The sequence below is a fragment of the Phycodurus eques genome, chromosome 7 (assembly GCF_024500275.1).
Source record: "Phycodurus eques isolate BA_2022a chromosome 7, UOR_Pequ_1.1, whole genome shotgun sequence".
Lineage (NCBI taxonomy): Eukaryota > Metazoa > Chordata > Actinopteri > Syngnathiformes > Syngnathidae > Phycodurus > Phycodurus eques.
Window position 1 is genome coordinate 16,242,827 of NC_084531.1, and position 27,914 is coordinate 16,270,740.

At 41.9% G+C, this 27,914-nt stretch overlaps 2 protein-coding genes across 12 annotated transcripts; one reads left to right on the forward strand and one right to left on the reverse strand.

Annotated features, from left to right (window-relative positions):
- The first annotated feature begins 206 nt into the window (after window positions 1-206).
- pih1d2 (PIH1 domain containing 2) lies at window positions 207-8,351 on the forward strand. 2 transcript variants are annotated; one of them, XM_061681420.1, is made up of 6 exons: window positions 207-413; window positions 511-734; window positions 3,785-3,905; window positions 5,178-5,423; window positions 5,535-5,809; window positions 5,912-8,351. In XM_061681420.1, the coding sequence occupies exons 2-6, from the start codon at window positions 552-554 to the stop codon at window positions 6,044-6,046; spliced, it is 960 nt and encodes a 319-aa protein (XP_061537404.1). In that variant the 5' UTR covers window positions 207-413; window positions 511-551; the 3' UTR covers window positions 6,047-8,351. The 2 variants fall into 2 exon arrangements, with proteins under 2 accessions (XP_061537404.1, XP_061537403.1); XM_061681419.1 differs by having other exon boundaries at window positions 207-734.
- dixdc1a (DIX domain containing 1a) lies at window positions 7,329-27,575 on the reverse strand. 10 transcript variants are annotated; one of them, XM_061681409.1, is made up of 18 exons: window positions 27,063-27,575; window positions 22,694-22,857; window positions 22,439-22,625; window positions 17,589-17,746; window positions 17,133-17,278; window positions 14,838-14,927; window positions 14,541-14,594; window positions 14,413-14,463; window positions 12,973-13,077; window positions 12,832-12,885; window positions 12,653-12,739; window positions 12,005-12,064; window positions 11,765-11,926; window positions 11,633-11,699; window positions 11,401-11,509; window positions 10,285-10,393; window positions 9,386-9,465; window positions 7,330-9,031 (listed from the first exon to the last, which is right to left on the reverse strand). In XM_061681409.1, exons 3-18 carry the CDS (start codon window positions 22,555-22,557, stop codon window positions 8,929-8,931), a joined length of 1,554 nt encoding a protein of 517 aa, XP_061537393.1. In that variant the 5' UTR covers window positions 22,558-22,625; window positions 22,694-22,857; window positions 27,063-27,575; the 3' UTR covers window positions 7,330-8,928. The 10 variants fall into 10 exon arrangements, with proteins under 10 accessions (XP_061537395.1, XP_061537402.1, XP_061537393.1 ...); XM_061681411.1 differs by having other exon boundaries at window positions 7,329-9,031; window positions 12,653-12,736; window positions 22,439-22,857; XM_061681408.1 differs by having other exon boundaries at window positions 22,439-22,857.
- Between the last annotated feature and the right edge of the window lie 339 nt (window positions 27,576-27,914).

Sequence of the window (27,914 nt, forward strand, 5' to 3'; positions counted from 1 at the left end):
GTACGCCCGCGACCCTAGTGAGGAGAAGCGGCTCAGAAAATGGATGGATGGATGGATGGTATAGAGATCCACCATTCTGCATGGTCATGCAGACAAGACAGGTTTTGAAGAGGGGGGAAATGAGCTGCAGCTCCTCTCTTTGCCACTGGGCGTCGCCTGTGTAACGCTTCTACACAGCTAGTTTCTATAGCAACAGACAACACAACCGGAAAGCATAAAGCTCTTCAACTTGTTCAGTACTAATTAGTTATGGGTCGTTAATGTGATTTTATTATTTAACTAATTTGTTGGACTGTTCAAGTGTGGATTAGCGACGGGGATCGTTTGTTTCTTGTCTGCCAGTTTAAATTGGTTTTCGCGAGCGAATAAAGGAGACAAAAAAACTGCATTAGCTTGAAACTACTGGAGCTGACGTAAGTGGCTTTAAAATGATTAATTTCGTTTTGAAAGCCTGTGATAACACACGACTGACGTCATTATGGAGTTAATAGTGTTTGATATTTGTGCTAGGATACGTACGTTTAGACAAACTATCGCCGTTTGGATTCAAAATGTCGTCCACCGGCGGCCCGGGAGATGTTCTCCAGCAGGTCAACCAGTTGTGGTCCATGTTGGACGACCTTTGCCAAAGCGACCCAGAAGCTTACCGCAGCTTCTTGGAGAAACAGGTGAAATCCGGAATGGAGTACAACGCGCCGCCTCAGATCGACTCGTGTATACGCATCGACATATTGGTAAGTTGCCGTCAACTTTTGGCCCGCACGAGTGTTGTTTCGTTCAGAAGAACGAATCTTTTTAGTGAACGAACTAAACCGAATCAGTTCATTTACTGATTCGTCCTTTTAGCTTGGCAGCCACCCGCCGCCGTTGAGTCGTTAGACACGAGAGAGTTTTTTTTGTTTTTTTAAATAATCGCCCCGCCTTTCCTAGTTTACAATACAGGACAACAACATTAGTCCTTCGGTGAAGGTGAACCTCAGGGATGGATCATTAACTGAATGAGAAAGCACTTGAATGATTTTGTGAAAAAGAACTGAACGATTCGGTGAACGAATCTTTTAATGAACTGGATTGAATGATTCAGTACACTCAAAAGAACTGCCGTGCCCATCACTAGCCCGCACTGACTGCGCAGGCGCGAAGATCATGTTCACGATGACGTCACGCGTTCCTGTGTCCTGTTTCCTTTCAAGGGAGACAATGTTGATGGTAATACACATTTCAACAGATAAGTTGATTCAAAAATAAAGGTGGAAATTCAGTCATGCAATATCATTAATTTAGTTAGGGATGTGTGATAACACTTTTTTGGGGGACTTATACAAGTACCATTACACTATTCACTCTTGAGTACCCATGCCACCAGTACTTTTGATACATACAATTTCAATTAACAATGACATAATTGTGAACAAAGACTAGCCATGTTACTCAAATGTTCAAAATACCTTTATATCAAAATAGGCGATATCATTGGATAGAGGAGTGTTACACGAATAAAATGAGCCCTAGTTTGTAAAACTCAAATAAGATTTTTAGGATTAAGGATTTTATGCCACTTTTTATGTTGAAAATTTGCTGCAATATTCTGCCCAGAAATCAATGCGAATCATTAGGAAATGTGTAACCTAAACCTTGACTCTTTGCTAGAAAAATGCCCAGATGTTTCTTATTAGTTGAGATAAAAAATGTCATCTCATTTTGACGATTAAACTGAGAGCAAGCAAATCGTCCGCATTACTTCAAAGTTCACAGAAATCAAGAATAATTATAGTGAACCACCACCGTATAATTTTCTATCGTCACCGAATCCTACGAATGTGTAGTTTTCCACGCCTAAATTGAGGAACCTTTTCATTTTTGTCAGAACCACAAAAAAATCTCAACCGAATTGAAAAATGTAAAAATTAGCTGGTAAAGAGATTTCCCAACAACGTAATCTGAAAAGAACAAATATTAATTCACGTGAACAAGGACAAAACGTGATTTTGGTGGACCTCCGCTCAATTCACCCACCCGATTTCCAGCACAGCGAAAAGAAAAGAAAATAGCAGGTTTTCTGGATTTAGTAACATACCTACAAAGACCTTCTTTCTGATGTACATGATGATTCGCCGATGTGTCAAACCGCCACTGTGTAGTGCCAACTTCTGGTGAAGAGGACTTGATGTCAGATTGTTTTGTCTTTAGTAGCAGTGGCTGGTATCAGCAGCATTCGAGAGTACCCAATAACTTGAAATGGCCGATAACGACACCGGGTATCGGTTCTCACCCATCCCTAAATTTAGTTTTCTCTTGTTCGAATTCATGACACAGATTTTTCAAATCAATAGCATTATGTCGCGCTGATGTTAGCTAGCACACTAGCAATGATTTTTATTTTTGCTAAATTACTCAAAAGACAACGCAAACTAATATTTTATTCATACCTGTGAGAAATAAACCCATGGATAGAGGTTTGGTTCTCAGTCTGTCCCTTTAGAAGTGGCTACTCTGCTGCGAGGAAGGAATTCTCGCAATCTTCTCTGTACAACTATTTATTACATCCACTCGATTCACCCTCCCTACCCACAGGTTCCACTAGATTTAAAAAAAAAAAAAAAAAAAGTAAATCAGAGAAAAAAAGGAAAAACTCTGGAGTAAGTCTCATGATGCAGTTTTTGTCATGGTCGTACTGGGAGGCCTAAAGTCTTGCCCTTCTGGGAGTTGGCAAAAGTAAGTAAGACACAGTCGCCGACCTGTGAGGACGAAGCAGCAACATGTTGGTAAGTTGCCGCCAACTTTGGACAGACTGTGCAGGCCCAAAGCTCAGGTGTAGCTGAGTCATTCACACTTTCTCTCCTCCCTTATCAATATCAGGGGATTTTTATATCGTGGACTATATACTCAGTCAAATAAAAAATAGTTTTGAAACACTACTCTTGTGCACCATAAATTACATCATTGTTGTCACATAATTACAATTTACTGCATCTACGTCAGCTGGTGGATAGTCCATACTAAGCATTGAACGAATGAATACATAACTTTATTGTTTTAAGATGAATGTATTTTACAAAAATAAAACAAAGTCTTTATGTCCATCCATGTTGTGATGTGTATAACTCTGCCTATATTAAAGATATTTTATGCACCTAGATAGGGGATTACACTTAATCACTGCATAGTCAGCTAGATAAGGGATTACACTTAATCACTGCATAGTCAGACAATATGACAAAATGGCCAACAAATGACAATTTAGTCTTTAATGACACTAACATGCAGATTTTTGGATTGTGGGAGGAGGACGGAATACCTAGAGAAAACCCACGCATGTATGACAAAGTTGTCCTGAATAAAGATAAACAATATTGGTTAATTGAAGCCCGTAGGTGTGAATGTGAGTGCGGATGGTTGTTTGTTTGTATGTGCCCTGCGATTGGTTGGCAACCAGTTCAGGGTGTACCCCGCCTCCTGCCCGATGATAGCTGGGATAGGCTCAAGCGCACCCGGGACCCTAGTGAGGATAAGCGGCTCAGATAATGGATGGATGGATGGATAATCTCACAAAAAACAAAATTACGTACCAGTAGGTGGTCAGGGAGATAGATGCACAATTTCCCAACATATGATAACACAAGAGAAAATAAATGTATTCTATGAGACAGCCACTAAATAATATTTAACCTTCTGTTGTTTATGATAAAACTTTTTGCTCGACTAATGAGGCTCACTCACTTTCAGTTTCTGTTTAGAGTTTTGGAATTGTTTTCTGTACAGTTGTTGTCTCTGCCCCCACCAGGAACCACCGGGAGGCTCACTTTACATTAACATATGCAGCTGGAAGCGTGTACCAGCATCCCAAGATCCCAGCAAGCCATTACCTGTGTATGCTGGAAGCCTGGAAGCACACACAGATGAAGGTCAGCGCTAAAGACAAAGCTGTGCTGCGCTGCTGAAGAATTGACCTCTATATTACCTGCACACGACCATAAAGTAGCATTAAAATAATGTATATGATGACATTTTCGCAAGGTAAGGCAATTTTAGTTAATTGATTATTTTGAATCTTTGATTGCTTTATGTAAGATATAATAAAATGTGGATAGTTAGATATATATAATATATAAATCTATTATTTTATTATAACTGAATACAGTATACACTACATACTATATGTACTGTATAATATTTCTATACAGATTTGATTATGTTTGTAAATTATCATAGCGTTGTGACCTATTTAAATGTAAACCTAGAAATAATAGTATGATTTACTTTTTCTATAACTTTCAAAAAATACTTTTTTGTAATGCCACAACAAATAAGTACAAATAATGCTAAATTGGAAAGGTCTGATGTAAACCATAGAAACAGAACTTACTAGAGTCTGACTGCTCAGTACAATATATAAGCAAAATGAAATTGCATATCAATTACATAAATTTTACCGAGCAGATCGTCACGCAAGTACAGTGGACAGTGGAGGATAGGGACCATGGCGGACTACGAATAGCAAAAATCCACGGTTTATTGATGCCCATTATAAATCCATTCAATTTTTTTTTTTTTTTTTTTTTACGCCAAACATTCTTGAATAAGCGGCTATGAACCGCCAATAAGAATGTTTAGGGTTCACCCCCCCAAAAAAAGAAAATAAAAATAAAACAAATTTGAAAAAATTTGGGGGGGGGGGGTGGGGAGAGAAAGAAAAAAAACTGAGCTGGTAACTTTATTTATTCATATATCTCAAATTGTGAAGTCCACTGTTGCATTCTAGCAATGGGGTATCTGAAGTTTGCCCTTACCTAAAATTTTGGCTAGTAACTACAGGGTTGACTTAGGAGTGCCCCAACTTGTTCTGAGCTGCTGCTTATTATTGATATTATTTTTTTTGCTGTGTGTTTAGATTAGTGGAGGCTAGACTCAGGACACAGCAAAAAAAACAAAAAATAATAATAATAAGCAGCAGCTCAGAACAAGTTGGGGCACTCCTAAGTCAACCCTGTAGCATGTATCTGGGTATATGTAAATCATGTACAGTAAGTTCAGTGGCAAAGCAAGCTGTACAAAAAAATATAAAACTAAAAAGCTCTTTCACGTTGGGGTGGGGAAAGTGTGGGTGTTGAACCCTTTTGCCAGGAAAAAAATGAAGGTAACACAATAGCCAGATCCTATTGTGTATCATTTCCCAGGTGCTTACACGGTGCTGGACATAGCGTTTAACCCCGAGGTTCTGCAGGACTGTAAGAAAGACAAGGCAGAGATGGACCAAGTCTACATGCTGGCTCGGAGCTTCGCCCAGCAGCAGCACGGGCTCAAGTTGTCTCAGCAGTATAATGTAGTTAGCTTTTGCCCCAAAAATGGCCCGGAGGACTTGCGTCGCCGCCTCGGCTTCCAGCAGCAGCAGCGACTGACTGCAGACAAACTGTCAGATGCAGGTAGGGTAATAAGTCGGCGCCGTGACAAGCTGCTGTGGGCCTTTTTTGTTTTTAAGATCATCTTTCACTTCCCACCACAGTCAATAACAATCAAAATGCTTTTATTCACAGACAGGCAGAGCCCAGACTCCTTCCTGCAACAGATCAACTCTCTGCGGCTGGCCAAAGACGACATGGGCCCGCCAGCTGATATTGTCCATCGACCAGCCGTGCGCAAGAAGGGCTTGATCGAGGTAATATCCTCCACCACGTTTGAGCAGCCTGAAAAGCCAGAATACCGACTAGAGTTGAAGGCCCACGCCGAGGGATTTCCCTGCAAGCTGGAGCTGACTGTGGAGTTGCCGAAGATAAGCTCCATGTCGGAGTGGCAACTCAAGATGTCCAAGGTTAGGCCTGAATAATATGCTGGCCGTGACATATACGAGGGACTACTTCCTGGTTAGGCGCAGCATATTAAGGATGATATTAATAAGTGTTTTTCTGTACAGGATGACGTCTTGTTAGAGGTGGAGGACATCTACTACATGCTTCTGGACTTGCCCAAGTCTGTCAATGAAAACAGTGCAGTTGCCATCTTTAATAAGCGGAGTCGAAGGCTCAGGGTAACGGTGGATATTTTATGACACGTCCGGCCTGGGAAAGATTACCTTGAAAGTCCAAATAAAATACTGAAAATGTACAAAGGTAACTTCTCAGATGGACAATGAAGTAATAGTAGTATCCTGCCAGGCATTCGGTAGTTTAAGAGTTGGTAAAGGAGACACGGACGGACTGAGAGAGACAGGTGTGACACCTCTGCGTTCATGTCAAAATCAAAAGGAAGCTAGTGTTGTATTAAGTTTTATTGGATGCACATATTAGTGCGAGCTTATGATAAGCGGCGCAACTTGATTGTGGAGTTGCTGACACAACGGCAATGGGAAGTATTTGTGTTTGGTGACCTTCTCATGCCCCTTTACAGATAGAGCCGGATTTACTAAAGGTTACGATAATGGTTGCAAACCTGATTGCTCATGCAAACAGATGAGGAAGCTGATTTACTCACCAGGGGCCTCATGTACAAAGACTTGCGTGGATTTCCTCCTAAAACATGCCGTACGCTCGAATCCAGAAAACGTCGTACGCACAAAAATATTCAGACGTATGAAACTCTGCGTACTCATGAATCCAAGCACATTTCCTTCGTACATTCCAATCAACGTGGAAATGAGCGCACATGTTGGAGTGGCCGACTCCTCCCTGTCCACGCCCATATTTGAATATGCAAATCATATTTAAATGAACCCTGCATCTGAGATGCATGCATGATCAGAAAAAAAGGAAAATGAGCAAGGTAATGAAGAAATATATATTTTTCTGAATGTGAAGTTGTTCAGTGAAGTGGAGGCGCGCAAGAAAATCCTCTCTGGCACGCTGTCCTACGGCGTTAACAAAACACGAAAGAGGAGCGAATGGGACAGACAGCGCGTGTGCGGCTGTCAATGCTGCGGAGACAGAATAGCGCGCACACGCTGAACTAAAAAAAGAAGTGGTCAGACATTAAGATGGACGTGAAGCGTAGGACAGCTGCCCTCCGCCAAAGTGTGGCCAAAAAAAAGGCGGAAGAACCGGCGCGGAGGGCCTCACCCCGTTCGAGGAGAGAATCGCTGCGATCACGGGTGACGCTGCTCCCCCATGGGTGATGGGAGCACACGTGGCTGACAATGATCACCCCACAAGGTTAATACCATGTATTTTCTTGAACTCGTAACAAATGTGTTCATACAGTAACCTACACTCAGCCCAGTGAGATAAAGGTTCATGCGTAAATGTCCTACGTGTGGCATGTGCAATAAATCTTTTGAATTCAAATAGAAGCATATCAAAGACGATATCAAAAACTTTTCCTTTTCGATTACTCAATTTATTATTTTAATACACAGGAGAGGACACGCACGCTGAAAAAAAAATCATGTTTTTTTTTATGAGAAGAGGACTCAATTATGTCAATTTAAACACATTTTAATCATGTGCAACCGATGTACATATTCAAATGAAGTAAATTCAAAGGACATTTTTTCAGTGCATGTGCTGGAGTCACGACGCGATTGTGAGGGCAGTAGGCGGCATAAATGATCGCCTTAATCAATTAGTTGGTGTCCTCACAAATATCAGTGGTTCATTAAATACACCGGTTAACAAATGAATTCTGAGTCCTTGCCTCAATGGCATTGTTGAAATCAAATGTTGCCGGGCATGAATTGTTTATCAGTGCTAATTATTCGCGTGTGTCTGGTGTGCAGATTTATGAGAACAGTTTCCCATCATCACCTCTACGTGTCGCCAAAGCACCAAAAGCTGCAGAAACGTGCGCACGCCAGCCATGCAGTTGGCGTGAGGCACCGCACATTTCCACGGTCATGTCACTCTTGATGCATTTGACCTTTGCCGTGAAAAAGAACGGACGCCACGTTTTTGTGCGTAAGCACGTTTTGTACATAAGGCCCCAGGTGCCAAAGGGGCAAAATTACCACGCCGTTCCTTTTTCTGGAAAGTGTGTATGCAAAGACATACATTTAGTGCACACAATGTGATTTATAAAATTTGAGCGGTTTTTCAGCGGGGCTGTCCCAAGTTTTAAATGCAGTGTTACGCAGATGCATCCAATTGCTCCACAGTCGAGCTAAGTTAAACAAAATATGTTCCAAAATTATTAGACCAATAGACTTCTTATTTGTATGGTCTATCATGCCCTTTCTGGATGGGATAGGTTTAAGCTTCAAATAATAATACAAAAAGTGCTCTGTTTTATTTTGGTTTTGAGCTTCAGAGAGGGCAGAGAAAGGTCACCACATTCACACACGCACAGGAATAAAACTTGTATGTTGCAAGACCCCCCAAAAACATGTATTTGTATTGTTTTTGTGTGTGTGTTTTTTTAACCAGTTTATAGAGACATTCAATAAAAATAGATTTCCTTTCTATCATGGAGTCATATGTTTGGTTGCCTTATCCACTAACACTTCCAATGCCATTGCTTGCAACTTCATTTTGTGCTTGCGGTGCTCAAAATTTGCATCAGTGTTACCAAAAAAGCAAACCCCTCTTTTAAATATGGCAGCCTCCACCACTTTTACACCTGTTGCCAAGAGTGCATGCAATCTGTGATAGTGAGTGAGCATACAATTTAGCGCCTGCTCTTTGGGAGCTCAGTAAATCAGGTTTACACTGTATTCTCATGTATTTTGGCAAAGACACACACAAGAACTTCAGCCCTTTTTGATCTATAATGAGCACTATGGTTAAAATCACACGAAATGTGTATGTTATACCAAACAAACTGACTTGTGTTCTACACACATAAAATGTATCTCCTGAGTTCTCCCTGTGGGATACAATGGAAATACAGTAAACAAAATCGAATACACAACAAACCTGAAATATTGAGGGCCTGACCATTTTCCACACCTAAAATGGTCTTGTGGCCTTGTTGTGGTGGCTGACTTGCTGCCGCATATGTGCCTCTCTATGATGCAATTAGTAGGCTTTGTTCGTTAATGGAGCGGAGGTGTAATTCCTCTGAGCTGCTGCTGTTGCTGGTGCTGGGGCCAACCATTACTGTCCATCTCCTGAATAATTGACAGCAAAATGATCCATACGATAATTAATGTTTATTAAAACACTGCTTGAAAGTGAACAGTGGAAAACATCAACTATTTGGCAATCTGGAACTTGTAGAAAATGGCAGTGAACATTCATCCATCCCTCCATTATCAATACTATAGTTATTTACATTTTATTTATTATGGATCATTACTACCAAATTAATTGATTTCATTTCCACGTTTATGAGGTGTAAACAGTGTCTAACGAGTATTCCTCGACATGAAACATTCCCACACTTTATTTCAGTCCATTGGTCCCAAGTGTTTTCAATCAAGTTCTGCTCCAGTGAACAGGAGGTTTTTTTTTTTGGCTTCTACCTCCTCTCCCCATGGTCTTCCTCCACCCATGCTACAATCTTCCCTTCCCAGCCGGGCACCACTGCTCCATCCTGAAATACCTGCAAAAAAAATTCTGAAGTGGAATAATTTTTTTTTCCCACTCAAAATTCAGCACACAACACTACTATTATGACCATATGAAAAGTATTTTTTTGATATGTTTGCAAATGTATTTTTAAAAAAAAGTTCATAGCCATTGCTCAGTTATTTTGTTAATGCATCTTTGGCAGCAATTAAACCCTCAAGTCTTCATGAATATGATTCCACAAGCTTGGCACACCTAAGTTTGGGCAGTTTTGGGCCCCTTTCAGCCTCAGCATAAATGTTTCTGATCTGTGCTCCGAGACAATCCTCACTCAAGAGGTCTCCAGACAATTCATTTGCCTTCAACTCCGGGACCTTTCGATATAGAGCCTTTCCCAAATCATGTCCAATCAACTGAATTTACCACAAGTGGACATTTAAGCTGTTGAAACATCTTTAGGATGATAGGTGGGAAAAGGATAAACTTGAGCGCAATTTTGAGCTTCATGGTGAAGGCTGTTAATAGGTATGTACTTAAAATATTTTGTGAAAAAAAGCACAAATCTTTAAAAAATGTGGACATCATCACAATTGGGTCTTAGCTGTAGAATTTTGAGGGGGGGGGGGGGGGGGGATTTAATCAATTTTGGAATAAGGCTGTAACCAAAAAAACAAATCTGGAACAAGTGAAGCACCGTGAATGCTTCCCAGATGCACTGTATAATTCAAGAAACCACAGATGGCGGCTCAGTGTTATGAACTTCAACCGGAATGAAAAAGGCGGTGCTAATATTAGCACATCATGCTCTATTGCTGCCGTTTGTTTATATGCAGCAGTATAATTTCCCTCCCACCTCCTCTTTTACGGTGCCAAACTCCGGGTCAAGAGCTTTGAAGTGGTATCTGAAGCTGCCTTGTCGGTCCACAGCGGCCTTGAAGTCTCGCAGCGTCACCTCACCTAGCCTGTGAGAACACAAACACCAGATACTAAACATCGATATCAGTTCGTGGATCCAGCATGGAAAAAGTTTGACTAGACTGCATGGCTTTAGACAACTGCCATGTAATATAAATTATTTATTAACATTCCTTGTGATGTCCATCCATCCTTTTTCTATAGCTGAAGCCTATACTAGCTGACTTTGAATGAGAGGTGAGATTTACCCTGGACTGGTTGCCAGTCAATCGCAAGGTGTGATACTATTATTTGTCAGGCTTTATAACACAGTGGACACCTGCAAACGTGTACACCCCTAAAGTCATTCAGTCTGGAAACTGACCAAAATATTTTGGGGGGAAAATGCCTCAAAAGACTCCTACAAATGTCAAATGTGAGATGTCTGAATACATCATTGGAGTCACTTGAGCGACCATCAAAGGATCAACTCATTTTTTGCTGCTGTTTTTTTGAAACACTTTTTCCTATGAGGTACAACAAAAAATAAGCAAAAAGTGGGCTTTATTATTTTTTGACAAAGCTGCTCATTTTCCTCAAGTACTCCAATTTGGATGTGGATAAAAGCACAATTATAGTGTAGTCGCTATGTCTTGTGCTGAATTTTGTTTCCATCCATCCGTCCATTTACAGTATGGACTGGTCACCAATCAATTACAGGGCATATATAGACAAACAACAATTCACACTCACCTATGAACAATTTTCAGTCTTCATTTAACTTAAGCCCGTTTTGGGAATGTGGTAGGAAGCCACAGTACCCGGAAACAAAACACTAAAGGATGCGGAGTAGGTATAAATTCCACAAAGGAGGGCCTGTGATGAGATTTGAACCTTTGACCTCTCTACTGACCTCTTTGACCTCTCTACTGTAAGGCTACAGTTTTGTGACGATAAAAAATATGATGAAAAACACTTCTGGCTCAGGGTGGTATTTTGAATACTGTTATAACCATTTGTGAAGAAAACTGGCCTATATTCTTACTATATGATAAATAACCTAAGATATATTGACCTTTTGGGTATGTTGATGAGGAAGGGGGTGAGGGAGCGATCGGTGAAGTAGAGCACTTTTGTGGAGACGGCGGCATCCAACCCTGGACTGCTGTGAGAGTGTGCCATTTCTGCAAATAATACAAAAAAGAACAACAAAAAAGGCTTTCAAAACATCTCACAGCCAATAGCGTCCTATACAGCAGTGCAGAAAGAATGCGACTAAGATGGATGATAAGTTCTAGTGCACTTACTTGAGGTCTGTGGCCACGAGTCTCGGTCTGATGAGTTGGCTCTGCGGCCAGGCGATTTAAATTCCTCCTGAAAGACAGCCCCCCCGTTATTCACCATTAAGGCTTGCATGTCATTCCTCGTGACAAACGTACCCCTCTGTTCTGCTGTCGCTGGGTGTCCGACAAGTGCAGGCGGTCCATGAGGCTGGACACGCCTTGCTCCAGGGTGTCCAGGGTGTGATGCTGGGGATCGTGGCCGGAAAAGTTGTCCCTCAGACTACGCAGGGCTTCCCTCACCAGCTGCAGCTCCTCGCTCTGTGACATCAAATTATGACTCAGCTGTTTCTGCCAATATGCTAGGAATGTATTGGGGGAAAGAACACATGTACTTACAGGTGCACTGTGTTGGAATGCCAGAGGAGAGCTGCTGTAACCACCTTCACTCCTGAATGACTGTAACACGGAAGACCATATTACAATACAATGATACTATACTAATAGTAGTAGTACAATATGGTTCCAAAAATCTTAATGTTACATTGGATGATTATTTATTATCACAACAAATGAGATAAATGTCTATTTATCTGGAAAAAAAAAAAAAAAAAAAGTCCACGTTTTATCCAGCTCTTGTATTGAATCTCACTGGAGTGTGTAAGGGTACCTAATATTATGCACAGGCTATAATTAGTCATTTAAATTTCCACCCATCCATTTTCTATATTGCTTGTCCTCATTGGTGAGTTTGAGCCTATCCCAGCTGACTTTGGGCAAGAGTCAGTGTACACCCTAGACTTTTTAGCCAGCTAAGCACAGGGCACAAAATCATTTACACTCATATTCACAACTACGGACAATAGAGTCTTCAATTAACCTAATGTATATTTTTGCTATGTGGGAACAAGAAAGCACAGGGAGAACATGGCCTGAGCTGAGAGTCGAACCCAGCGTTGTGAGGAAGACCTGTTAACCTCTATTCCACTGTGCTGCCCACATAAGCTTATTTAAGTAGCTCCATTATGTTATTTTTAAATGATTTACCCGGTGGTGGCCAACGTCATGCGCTTTGTGCTGAGCCTCGTCTTGCTTTAGCTGCTGCAGCATTCTGTCCTTCCTCCCGAGTTGCTGCTATGGCAACAACAGAAAGAAAAAGACATGCATTTCCATATACAAAATGCCCCTTGAGGTTGCATTAGCAGGTCAATTTCAGAACAAAATACCTCATATTCGCCCAGCAATTTGTTGCGTTCGCTCAGGTTGTCTTTGAGCACTGCCTGCAAAGTACATGAAATACATCATCGTCGGACTCGGATCGTGGGCCCAACGGGTCAAATAATTCTAAAACTCATCACTGGTTTTACATTTTCTCCTTCCAACTGATCTTTGGCCATGTTGCTCCTCAGTAGCTCCTGCTTTAGCTGCAGCACGGCGTCCTCCTGCACGGACAGCCGCTGCTGCAGGGCATCCTAATGAGCGAGAGGGTCACACCACAGGGAGACCAGCATACAGACGCACAATTCAAATACATCATACTTGGACTATGATCACGTCTTTCCATAATGATAAAATGTTATTAACAAAAATGAGTGCATATATAGGAACAGAAAGCTGTTGACATCATGTGTGCATGTAAATGAACAGGCATGTCAACATTTTGGAAGTTAATTAACAGACTGGTGTCCAAGTTGTTGGTCAAGTTGTTATGCATGCAAGTGAATGGACATACAGATGTCAGCATTATAGAAATGTTGACATTATGTATCTGAATGTGAACATTATATGTGGACAGATGGATGTTTGAGTTATGCGTTTTGAACAGACAGACAGATGTTTACACGTGTATAAGTGAATGGATAACATGAGAAAGCCATTTACATTGTATGTCCGTATATGTTTGTGTGTAATATGTTTTGTATGTAATAGTGCACAACAGATGAACGCCGCGAGCCGGTTACGTTATCGTGATTGAATGGGACCAGCTTCTAAAAATATTCTCTCTTTTACTTCACCAACGTGGCACGTCACCTGCTCTGTGGGGTTGTGACTTCTGAGTAGTGGGCGGATGATCCCAACACTTGGCGAACTCTGCTCCACGATGATAGTAAGACCCTCGCACATTGAATGAAATGAACGCGAGGTCACTGAATTCTTGGCCCGACCGCTGAGATCTCATCATTCCCCAACAGCCAATCAGAGCGAATCTATTTTCCGTATTTAAAAAGCTTATTTACATGTCACATATTAATGAGAAATCCAGCCATCTCAACTGCCAGGTGTAAAAGAGCAACTAGAATAGATTGAAAAATGACTTTCTGTGCATTTTCAACCTAAATCATGCTGCAGACCTAATAAACAAAATAATAAAATCAAAAATAATGAAAAAGATCTGATGGAAGACGGCCTTTCATGTCTATATGGACAGACAGATGTCGCCAACATTAGGTGTGTATTTGAATAGACAGACATGTCTGCATTATGAATATCTGTAAATGTCCAGACATGTTTATAACAGCCAGATTTTAACATTGTGCATTTGAATGGACAGACAGATGTTCATGAGTGTATGAAAATGGAAAAACTTATTTCTGTGAATGGAAAGATGTTTACATTGTGGGGTTTTATGCGAACGGAAAGACATAATACAAGATGCGACGTGTGCTCATGACTAGCTGTTAATGTTGGCTCACAGTCGCCATAAAGGTTTCAAAATGGTGGCGTTCTGGCAAAATGCTCATTGTAGAATCTGGTAAAGATTGGTCACTACCGTTTAATCGCTTTTCCAACACTTAAGTTTCATTTACCTTGATGGCCTGAATGTGGCGCACATCCTGTTTGTGTCTCAGAAGTTCCCTCTAAGAGTTGGACAAATGAAGAGAGATGTTTTTAAAAAATGGGCAGCCAAAAGGTTCATTACATTCACTTCATGTACCTTGAGATCAAGGGCCTCCTCCATGCTTTGGTCCAGGCGGCTGCGTGTGAGAACCTTCAGAGGGAAAGAGTAAGAGCATGCTAATTAGACAACTTCAGAGCTACAATAGATAGATGCTGACAGGGGGGCGAGCAAGATCAGTGAGATTAATTTGCGCTCCCCAGACGAGAGTGACGGCAATGAAACATCAACACAACAGAAGGGCTGAGAGTTCACACGAGCGGCGAGCGTGTCGTCGTCGTGGCTGCTGCTGTGTTTTCACGGGTTAGCAGAGACAAGGCGGAGGGGGCAAAATACCAGCTGCTGCTCGCCATTAGCCCGGTTGTCTCCGAAGCTCACAGATCCACCGTGGTCGTCCTCTGGGAGTGAGCCGTTGAGGAGCAAAGCCTGCGGACAAACATACACACTAAATGTCATTAAAATCAATTATCAATCTATTTTGCTTAACCAGTTCAGGCAGGTCATAGAGAGTTAGAGCCTATGGCAGATGATTTGGGGCGAGAGGCGGGGTACAACCTGGACAGGTCGCCATCCAATCACAGGGCACATACAGACAAACAAGCATTCACACTCACATTCACACCGGTGGGCAATGGGCTACATGCGGAACGTCATGTGACCAAACCCGGAAAACATTACAGCGGACTTCCTATGTATGCTCCGCTAGCCAGCATGACGACAGTTCGATTACATTATTGTTTGAAGCTGAAGTTGCAAAAATGTTGTTTTCTTTATGGTGGATGTCTTCGGACAAAAGTTAAACAGTTGTATCCATCCATCCATCCATTTTCTGAGCCGCTTCTCCTCACTAGGGTCGCGGGCGTGCTGGAGCCTATCCCAGCTATCATCGGGCAGGAGGCGGGGTACACCCTGAACTGGTTGCCAATCGCAGGGCACATACAAACAAACAACCATTCGCACTCACAGTCACACCTACGGCAATTTAGAGTCTCCAATTAATGCATGTTTTTGGGATGTGGAAGGAAACCGGAGTGCCCGGAGAAAACCCATGCAAGCACGGGGAGAACATGCAAACTCCACACAGGCAGGGCCGGGGATTGAACCTGGTCCTCAGAACTGTAAGGCTGACGCTCTAACCAGTCGCCCACCGTGCCGCCTAAACAGTTGTATATCATTTATTTATACAAATATGATATGTGGAAACACGAAAGAAAGCCAAAATATTGAATCTGTCATATTTGGTGGCTCTGTGTTGATGCCTTCTGTTAAAAAAAGACATTGCAGACGTTCATTTCCTATGATTGGTTGGACTGGTCTCCTTCACTTGCTCCTTTGCTTTAACCGGTTTTGCCAAATGCGGACGTTGGTTGCACACACACCGGATTGAGAGTCTTCACTGACCTTATATGCATATGGCCTGAACACAACATTTCAGTAGTTGAATTCATAAAGTGATTACATAGATTCACTACACACAATGAAATATTTCATTATTTTTAATTACAATGAAAACCCCAAATTCACCATCTCAATACATTTTATTTGAAATTAGAATATTACATAAGAAACAATCTAAAATGTTTGTAACATTTAGGTGGTGTGTGTGTGTGTGGGGGGGGGGGGGGTCGGGTGCCCGTGCCCCTCCCTTTGGGACTGGTCGGGGTGCTTTGGTTGTGCTCGAGACCTCCCTGGGTCCTGGGGGGTCAGTGGCGTCCCCCTAGTTGGGTCCCCACAAGGGGAGTTGGGGGGGGCGAACCAGCCAGCCCCACCCATCCTCAATATGCCAGCTGAGCAACTCCATACGCCAGTTGACTAACATGCATGTGATATGGTGTTCATTCACTAATAAGATCGATAGACGCACTATAGGCTTTAATTGCTTGTGCTGGGATCACTAACAACAACACCGGTTATACTAACATATCAACTCACAGGTTCTTACAGGTGTTTAGAAACTAAAAAATAATCCCACTGCACCATTCGTCAGTAGCACTGCTTTGCTCATTTTCGGACACTGTCCTGCCCTTTTCTGTCCTCGCTCATCTTTTTCTCTTGGACTGGCTCACTATTGTTCTGCTGTGGTTCTCACGCCTCGTCCTCTTGTCCACTCTATCCCTCTGTCTGTCCCCTAAAACTCTTTTCTGTCCAGCTGCATTTTCAATAAACATCATAATAATAATAATAATACAAATAAATTAATAGAAAATAAGCAGAGGGAGTATTTCAAACTCTCTATTCTGCCAGGCCATGCATCTGAACAGGACAGTTTAAAAACCAAACAAAAAAAAACATTTAGGGAACAATCGGCCTTCTAAAAAGTTTTTCACTGTGTTTAAGGAATCCATATGATATATTAGTTTCGAGAGTAATGAAACATTTGCATGCTATTCTAGTTTATTGACATGCACCTGCAGATTTATATACCAGAATGTGTATTTATATAGATGATGTATGGGCTATATTTCAGGTTAACGTGTCCGATTTGATCAATTGCTGTACGCTGGCATGTATATTATCCTTGTGAACATCCAGAAATGTCCATTAAAAAAATATTTGTTTTGCCATAAATTTAGTATGGCCCCCAGAGGACTTCATAAAAACTGAAATGGCTCCAAAAATTTGCTGATGTACCTGAAGGCGGAACACCATCCTTCTGGCCTCGTGCATTTCCTTCTCCAGCTGCTCCTGGTGGACGTCCAGCTGCTCCTCCCAGGACTTGTCTTCCTCTGGCACATCATGACCAAGGGAGGGGCACAGCCCACAGAGAGACATCTCCTCTGAAATGAGAGCGAGTGTGTTGCCAGTGGTGTGAAGCGTAATACAAATACATGTCAGGACAAATTTGAAATCTGACTGACGATTCCATTGCTAATACATGGGTGTATGTTGTTGAAATTACCCTGCCAAGCACTGCTGATTCTGAAGGCACTAGGCAGATTATTAGATTGACATGGCAGCACATAGAGGCTGTAATCTGATTGGACAGAGAATTGAACATACACATACAGGAAACAGTGCAGCCAAGAGAAATACTACGAAAAGAAAATAAGACACTGTCTTACATTTCGAGATGTGGTGGCCACCAACCTGCCAGGTTCTTGTCTGTCAGCTCTGATTCGGTGTTGCATGGTCCTCCCCGCTGCTCCTTGGGCTGATCGCGAATGGTTTCGTCTCCAAGCGTATCGCTGGAGCGGGTGACAGCATACTCCTCTTTGGGGGAGCGCACAGGGCTAGCTGAGCTGAGGCTGAAACAGATGGTGAGCACAGGCATCCCTGTGACTGTTTGCGCCTCCTGCCAGCTGTGCGGCGATAAATAGAGCCATGTGCATAAAATGTTGATCTGAGTTTGTAACTGCTCCCGGAGGGGCACGAAAATTATGAATCAAGCCCATCTGGGTAAATGATGCAAATATTGAAATTTTTAGATACAGTGGAACATCCAACAGCCAAGTTTTTCAGAAAAATATGCCGTAATGTCAAAATGAATTAATTACAATTTTTATTTTTCATTGTACATACTGTATTTTATGTACAAACGTTTTTTAAAATTAATTTCATTGTTTGATTCTAATAAAATGAATTATAAATAATAACAAACATTTAAACATTGATTCTGAAAGTGTGTTCTGAGGACCGGGGTTCAATGTGTGGAGTTTGCATGTTTTCACCGTGCCTGTGTGGCTTTTCTCCGGGCACTCCGGTTTCCTCCCACGTCTCAAAAACATGCGTGGTAGGTTAATTGACAACTCTAAATTGCCCGTAGGTGTTAATGTGAGTGCAAATGGTTGTTTGTTTGTATGTGCCCTGCGATTGGCTGGCAACCAGTTCAGGGTGTACCCGCCTCCTGGCTGATGATAGCTGGGATAGGCTCCAGCACGCCCGCGACCCTAGTGAGGAGAAGCGGCTCAGAAAATGGATGGATGGATATATTTTACTTTGAAAAAAAAATCCATTTGAATTTACTCCATTAAAAATGTTTGTTTTCAAACACTTATTTAGCTACCGTTTTGTGTAAGTTTTTTTTTGTGTAAGTGCAGTGTTAATATTCAAATTTCATAATGTTACAGTGGATTACAAAAATACAGGATCAAATTTGCATTGTTTTTGATGAATACTAATGAGTATATCGCTAGTATATTATTATCCTTATTATTATCATCATTATTATGACTAATATTATTGTTATTATTGTTACTGAATATTAATGTTGGTTATTTTGGTGGTACTTGGAGAGTCAAGTATTTCTTTACAGTGGTACTGTAAAAAGTTGAGAACCACCGCATTAGAATGAATAGTTTTAAGATTAAAATAAACTATTTTACATATTGTAAATCAGAATCAGAATCATCTTTATTTGCCAAGTATGTCCAAAAAACACACAAGGAATTTGTCTCCGGTAGTTGGAGCCGCTCTAGTACGACAACAGACATTACAATAGATAATAAATAATAATAATAATAAATAAACAATAGACATTTAAACTATTGTTTGTTTGCTTGTTAAAAACTTTGTTTGCTTGCTCTTCATCTATGGACGACTTGGCCCATATGTTAATTTTAAAAATTAATTGTGGCCCACAAACATTTGCGGTCGGATATCTTCAGAGTCATTTTACTGTATTTTAACTTTATTTTCTTTACTCTATTATTATACAGTGGTTGGCTCATGAGACCCCACAGCTGTGTTTTGCTTTTTCTTTATTTTCTTTTAATGTTTTGCAAGGTCACCGCAGAAGGATACAAGTGAAAAGTGTGACGTTATCCATAACATCACACTGTCACCTTCCACTTCCCTTTCCTTTACACTTTCTGTCAGGCACCTTCAAAGGGTGAGTCATTTTACTTTTTGTTTTATGTAGTCGTTTTACACGGAGGTTGTATGGTTGCATGAGAGTCGGAAATTTTAAAATGTAACGTAAAGACCCGGTAAATTCTGAAATTTGTTTCTAAATGTATTTTACGTTTGAAGATAATTGCTGAAAACCACACTATTCAATTGTCAAGACAGAGTATAGTCTTAGGTTTTTCACCATATCAGTTTTCCACATTTGAGCATGGCTAAAACAGGGTCCTCCGGCCATGGAATAAGTTGCCCCTCTCCTACTATAAAAGAACTTGAGTCCCTTCTTTTGCATCAGTGATTATCCAGCACAATTGTGACTTGCAAGCGAGCCTATGCTCCGACAATCTTTCTTCCCTTCGGCTCGTTCGATGGCGTGGTCGCTTTAGAGTGCCTCGTTGTCAGCCATGAGTGTGAGCATGGCACCCAGAGTCAGGCAGTAAAGTGATGAAGTGGGAAAAACATTTTTTTCAAAAATATCCAACCAAGGCTTCGGGTTGGCACGGCCGCTTTGGAGTGTTTCGTTGTCGCAGCATGGAAAAGCCCCGCAACGGCCCAATGGGATATATTTTGTTGCCACCAGAGGCTTTATGCGGATATATTTTCGCTGGTCAAACGTGTAGTTACAGTTGAAACATACAACTGTACATACAAACATACAACATGTTTACCTACACAAAATACATGTTCCCCCCCCCCCCCCCCCCCCCCTTCAATTCAGTTTAAAGGCAATGGGACCAAATACAAATAAAATGTCTATAAACTTCTGATTTTGAAAAAGTCAATATAAATTGTCCAAAAAAAAAATTATTCTTCTCTCATTATTCTGACGTTTAGCAAATAGAAATCGTTTTGGTAATCCTAGCTGACCTAAAATAGGGGGGAAAAAAAATTCTGATTTCATGTCAGACATTGAGAAAACTAATGTGTGTCTTTATATAATGTATGCAAATGTCTGGTTTCAACAGTGTGTGTAAGCATAAGAAAGATGATACATAAAGTAGCATAGATTTTTCCAGGTCGTAGCAAAGGTATTTGATTGAGAGTTGACAGTTGAGCAGGGCGTGGTTTCAGCGTATTTCGTATTTCAATGGCATGATTTTTCATAATTTGTAAGCCTCATTTTATATATCCATTTTCCATAGTGCTCATGCTCACTAGGGCCGCGGGCGTGCTGGAGCCTATCCCAGCTAACTTTGGGTGAGAGGCGGGGTGCGCCCTGAACTGGTCGCCCGCCAATCGCAGGGCACATATAAACAAACAACCATTCACACCTACGGGCAATTTAGAGTCTTCAATCAATCGACCATGCATGTTTTTGGGATGTGGGAGGAAACCGGAGTACCCGGAGGAAACCCACACAGGCACAGGGAGAACATTTGAACGCGGGTCCTCAGAACTGTGAGGCAGATGTGCTAACCAGTCATCCACCGTTTCACAGTCTATACAGTTAATAAAGGTTTTATGGACAGTTTGACCCCAAAATAAATTAATTCACTTTACTTTCTACAGGAGAGATTAGAAGTCAACCAACATCATGGAACGGATTATGGACTTGCAGACTTGCCAATATCACTGACACTGGCTGCAACATGATCACTGAGAAAGGCACACAGAGATGATGCAGGAAATTCCTGACATACTTTGCTAGCTCTTGAGTCACAGCGCTCCATGAGGTTTGCACTGGATAGTGGTCGTCCACTATGTGTTGGAGAGCATCTTAAGCAGGCGGAGGATGGGCGAGCAAGGCAAGCTGTCATCTTCCCTTTGCTTTTTTTTGACAGAAATAAAATGAAACTACTGTAAACTATGAACTGTCGTATTATGTCTGGCAGGGAGATTCTTTTTACCCCCTCCCCCTGTGTGTATGGGGAAAACAACTCTTTGGGAAGGAAAGGAGGAAAAAAGATCTGAACTCTCTTACTCCCCAGGCAAAGCAGAGCAGGAACAAAACCGGGGGCTTAAGTGTAGTGGAGGATAAAACCACAGAACATCCGGAGGCATTCCATTAGCACTGTAAAACATGTTGCATGATTTAGATTGAAGTTGAAGAGATTTTCGTTTCTTTTTTGGGGGGTGGCTTAGCTAATCGCATTATTTCTACTCTGTAGTGGGCATCGTGCTTTATATTGTGCATTTTTATTAGCTTCCCAAACATTAAGTGCTCTCTCGTGCTGCTTTCTAGTCAGTTGGTTTACAACAAGCATCGCAAATACATCAGATCAAAACCAAATCAAGTATGTATTTCTTTATAAATAATGATGCTGCATATAGGGGAATAAATGGGATGGACGCAATCAAGGGACTACAAAAGGGACATTTTGATGAAATCTTAAAAAAAGAAGCTAAGACCTTTTGGTAACCAGTTTAAGAGATTCATGGGTACTTTCAACACAGCAAAAGCCTAAAAGACAGTAGTCCTAAAATATATTAAAAATTACCGTTTTGAGATATTCTGGACATAATTGATTGTGAAACAACAGCCAGACTCATTAGCATGCTAAAATAGTTTATCGCTAACCAGAATGAGAGTATCCATTAAGTAATTAGAAAAAATAATCAGCGATTTAGCACAATTAGCATTTGCTAAAAAACTAATGCTGAGCCGACGGTCTTACATCAGACCAGCAACAAAATTATTACAATAAATGATATATTTTTACAGAAAATGATTTTAATTGAAAATAAAAAACTAATTTTCTGAAAAGAAATTCACAATCAGTTTTTGAGATATGTCAGTCTGGTAAATTATATTTATTCATTACATGTGTGCCTGAGGGCAGATAGGGCCAATTTGTCCCGTGGCATCAGGGAAGCCAAGAGGGAGATCGCACACCACTTGAGTGACAGCAGTGACACCAGGAGTCTGTGGGGTGGTATTCAGACCATTATGGACCATAAACCCTCACCAAAGACACGCGACAACTCCACCTCCCTGCTCAATGAGCTAAATGACTTATTTGCTCGCTTTGTGGCACACAACAGCACCCCTGCAAACAAGACTCCACCCACTCCTGGTGACCGAGTGACCCGGGACAGCGTGAAAAGATCTCTCGACAGGATCAACACACGAAAAGCACCGGGCCCAGATAACATACCTGGTCATGTTCTGAGGGACTGTGCAGCTGAACTCACAGATGTCTTCACGGACATCTTTAACACCTCCTTGAGTCAGGGTGCTTGCTGTCCCCACGTGCTTCAAAGCCACCACCATCATCCCGGTCCCGAGGGAAGTCGTCTCCCTCCTGCCTCGATGACTACCGTCCGGTAGCGCTCACTCCCATCCTGATAACGTGCTTCGGGTCATGCACACCTCAAGTCCTCCTTCCCCCCCCCCCTTCTTGGATCCCTACCAGTTTTGCCTCTCAAGGTTGTGTGTTGAGTCCCCTCCTCTTCACGCTGCTGACCCATGACAGCACACCGACATACAGCTGTGGTGGGTCTCATCAGCAACGGGGACAAGACAGACTACAGGAGTGAGGTGAGCCGCCTGGCCAGGTAGGACAACAGTCTCTCCCTAAATATGGAAAAAAAAAAACAAGGAGATTGTTGTGGACTTCAGGAGAGCGCACTCCCAGCATGCTCCCCTGAACATCAACAGTGCTGCGGTGGAGTTCCTGGTAGTCCACATCACCTCTCCTGGACCAGCAACACCTCATCGCTGGCCAAGAAAGCTCACGAGCATCTCTACTTCCTGCGCAAGCTGAGAAGAGCCAGGGCCCCTACCCTCATTATGTGCTCGTTCTACAGAGGGACTATAGAGAGCATCCTGACCAACTGCATCACTGTGTGGTACGGAGCCTGCACCGCATCGTGTCGCAAGACTCTCCATCGCATAGTGAGGGCAGAGTGAGAAGATCATCGGAACCTCCCTGCAGGACATTTACTGCACCCGCCTCACCCGCAAAGCCCTCCGCATAGCGGGTGGTGGGGGTGGGGTGGCGGGGGGATGCCACCCATCTGTCACACAGCCTCTTCAGTCCGCTGCCATTAGCGAGGGGACTGTGGAGTCTGCGGGCCAGGACTAGCTGACTACTTCTCTGACCTTGACTATGTTGCACACGTCACCTGATCGTTGATATTGCACATTCAATTAATACTTTTTATACTGTATATACCATACTTTTATTTAGGTTTTTTTTATTGATATTATTTGTACTGTCTTTGTAGCACTGCGGGCCCTTGAGTACCGTAATTTCAATCTCTGTTATGCACGTTGAAGAATTGACAATAAAAGCACCTTGACCTTGGTAATTTAATTCCCACTTTAATTTGATTGAAGACATGGTTATGCACATAATAACCCAGCCAGTGCTGGCTTGGCATCGTGGCAGTGTTGCACCAAATCCAGCAGTCTGTTTTACTTTCTGTCCAATAAATACTGTATTTGTATATTTAATACGTAGGTAGTACAGAGTCAATTTGCAAAGTTGTTGTACAGGAATACATTTATGGTACTGCTTCTTCAGTAATTCATATTATGTCGGCATGAAATAATCTTTAGGTTAACTGTGTAATAAACTTCGAACAACAGACGAATGAGCGACGAGTATCGATCTGATGTTGGTGTATTGACACTGTACCAACTGAGAGATTACGGTGCGATGTTACGTTTTTTTTTTTTTTTTATCCCACCCCTGCTAACGGGTAGACATTTTCTTCCAACTTCTCAGAGAAAGGCTGTAGGTCACACCTCCCAACAACAACAAAAAAGACATCAAGTGAGTGTCTTATCAGAAGCTGCAGTGATTATGCCTGAGTGTTTCTCCAGAGGGAATCAGAGCAAGCAGCCTCCTCCTAATCTCTTTCTGAGCTGATGACATGATGACACTATCAAGATACCTTCAATCACCACCTAAACTGTCTCCTCCTCCTGGTGGCTGCTGACGCTCGATAAACCTTTTTAACCTGGCGGCCTATTTCATAACAGGGGAGGAGAAACGTGATTGAGGAGAATTTTGGACTTTAAAATTCGGATTAGGATTTAAATGAGTGTAGCGGTACACTCGCCTGACTTTGGTGCGGGCAGCGTGGGTTCAGTTCCCACTCAGTGACGGTGTGAATGTGAGTGCGAATGGTTGTCTGTGTCTATATGTGCCCTGCGACTGACTGGTGACCAGTTCAGGGTGTAGTCCGCCTTTCGCCCGAAGTTGGCTGGGATAGGCTCCAGCGTCCTCCGACCCTAACCAGGATAAGCGGTGTTGGAAATGGATGGATGGATTTAAATGAGATTAGCATCAGATCAGCATCAGCACGTGTGACGTGATGAATAGTCTGACTGCACAAATTTTTTATTTTGGTATGGAATAGGGTTGGGCATTTGACTGAATTTCTTACGGTATGGGGTAAATCAATGACTCGATTATTTTTAATGAGATAATTTTCTAGTTTTACTTTACCGAGCAAACTAGTTGAGAGTGAATGGCATTTCAAGATGGTCAGAAAGGTGACAGTGGTTACCACATTTGTCTCACAGTTGAACGGTCTCAGGTTAGAATCCCAATTCAGGTTCTCCCATGTGTACTTTTCTTATTCTTTCTCCCACATCCCAAAAAAGTGCATGTTAAAGTCATTGAAAACTAAATTCAGTTGTAGGGGACTTGAGTGACATGACTTGACACGAGTATAGTCGCCAATTTTAGGATTTGTGACTTGCTAGGTTAAAACTTATGAGAGACACAACACCTACGACGTCTTTAAGTCAGTCATGTATTTAATTGAGAAGACAATAAAGTGGTGGATCACACAGAGACTGGAATGTGGAAACTATACCATTAAATAACTACGATTGTGAATGTCTAAATATAGACATGTCCATAAATTCCATCTTGAGTGGGTTGACTCATTACTGCGCCTCCGAAATATTTGATGTGCCATGGCTGCCCTTAAACTAATACAAGTAAATGGACTGAACTTCATAATGCGACAACATACAAAGTGCACAAAGCTAAGGCCTCATATTCAGGCATTCACAAACACAAACACAAACACACACACACACACACACACACACACACACAAGCATATGAGAAATAATGGCACAAAAACAATTCAGTTTTTACATCTGTTTACATATGTTTAGGCCCATATACTGTATTTCAATATTTATCATGACATTAACAGTGTTATTACATTGGTAGCTGTAAACACACATGGATACCTTAGGGAAGAAAATTCTATTCTATTCTTCTAAATAATATATGTAAATTTATTTTATACTCCAAGTTGTTCATTGAATTTTTAGGTATAAATGTACTTTTTTATATTATGACCAGTGAAAAAAACATTTTATCACGCCAATACAGTACATATTCTGACTGAGGTTTGTACAGTATGACTTGAGTTCCAACTTGCTTTAACCAAGTAATGACTTGACTCGACTTGCTTGTAATTTAGTGACTTACCTGACTATTTTTTACCCAGTAACTTGGAACGCGAGACTTGCTTATGACTTGCACATATGTGACATACTTCCATCGCTGTATAAATTGTTATTTGTCACCGTTTGGCTGGCGACCAGAAGAGGATGTACCCTGCCTCTCGCCCAAAGTATTCTATGATAGGCTGCAACTAAAGCGCTATAAAAAAAACAGATGAATGGATGGTGTCCCTAAAAGGGAAACGTACACTAGTTCATGAGCTATCCTGCTGTGGTAAATGAATTCCATTCTTTCATTACAAGGCATAATTACGTCTAATTTATTTGGGGGCGTGTTTACATGCTTACAGTATACTGTAATAACCCACCCAGTGGCTGCTGGGCATTAGGGGTGGAGGAGCAGTACTACGGTAGTATGTGTTGTTTTTATTCTATGTTAAAGAGTGCCGATTAAATTGTGAATGTGTATAAATAAAGTAAAAAATCCATCCGTCTATCCAAAATATTTTTTTCCCCCACAAAAATCCAGTTTGCCAATTGAATTGATTTTCCTCTGTGTGTCGATAAAAAGCAAATGAGAGGTTGCACTTTTTGTTTGAACTACGGAAACTGCAAAGAAAGTTTGAAAAAAATTGTCTTGCGCAATCAAGTCAAATGAATCCCCTGTTGGAGATGCGGGGTTTCTGCATGATAGTGCCTTTGTATGATAGTGTTTCAAGCAGAGTGGCCGTCACTTGGAAGTGGCTTAGGATCTTTATCCAGCCTCGCTGGTCATGTCATGGGTGTAGAAACGCAGCATAGGGGCTGTTATGTAAATTAGCCCAATTGTTATGTAGTTGTGTAGTGTAAGTGCAGAACAGCTCGATAAAAGACATTTTAATAAATAAGCAAAATATTTACCTCGTTTTATTTCACACTTGAAGGATGGCCAGGGACTCTAGCGATCTAAATATATTTTTTAATGCAATTAAAAAGTTAATTTTTACATAATACTGGAATTTCCCTCAGTATTAGTAAAGTTTTTATGAACAACGTGCTCTCGAAATGGAAGCAAAGGCAGTAATGGAGGCAAAGGAGAGCCGGATGCAGTTGCTAGAGCCGGATGCAGTTGCTAGGCAATAGCATCCGGCCTCACACAGACACACCCACAGCTATAGCGTGCTGTAAACAGACAGACAATAACCAGCCTGCTTAAGCTGTCACTGTCGCCTTGTTCCGTGACATGGATGTCGTCATAACGTGAAGACAAATAGGATGTGCGGCCACTTCCTCTCAGGTTCATGCTCTTGATGATAACAATATAGCAGCCTGTTTAATGGTAATAAAAAGAGAATCATGCTTACCATTTCATCTGTTTGGCCCCCATTCTGGAGTGTGCGTGATGCGGTCAACCGGAACCTCATGTCCGGGTGATGCCCTTATTCTCTGTCAGGACCATGACAGCCATGCAGGGAGGGGAACGAGGCAAACTGGATGGATCTCCACATTTCACACAGGCTATGAAAAAGAACAGCGGTGGCAGTGGTGGCGGCGTTTTCCAAATCCTCTCATATTCATACAAATCCCAAATAAAAAAGCCCTGGAAAGCCTCCTTCCGTCCGCGCCTGGCTGGATGGTGCCAAGCTACAGGGGGTTTACAGACAGAAGACAGAGCGATTGGTGCTCAGCAGCACCAGTCACTGTGCTATGCCTGCCCTCACACACACGCACACAATGAATTTCTGTCTCCAACTACTGATGCAGCTCCTCATTTGCATGTATTATCTCTAGTCCTCCTCTTTCTATGGCTTTGTTATTCCTTCTTTTCTTTCAATGCAGGGACGATGTCAGACACGGCTCTTTTTCGACTGGGTGTGTTTCCCCCTCCCCCTTCTCGTTTTCGTTCCTCCTCTCCTTGCTGCTTGCTTCTCCACTTTCAGGACGAAGAGTTGGAGGGAATTTTTCATACTGCACAGAGCTTTTGAAAAGAATTTGGTGTATACCATGTGTGCTGAATCCTACGGCTGGATGGGTTAAGGGTATATTTATGCAGCCTAAGTATAATGTTACTGGGGGGGGGGGGGAAGCAAATCTGCCATTCTTTTATAGAAGTCTGCAATTATATGGCTGGTGTCTGCAATTATATGGCTGGTGTCACGATGGGGTTGTCGAAGGCGAGGAAGGCAAGGCAAAAACGTGGAGGACCCAAGTGCAGG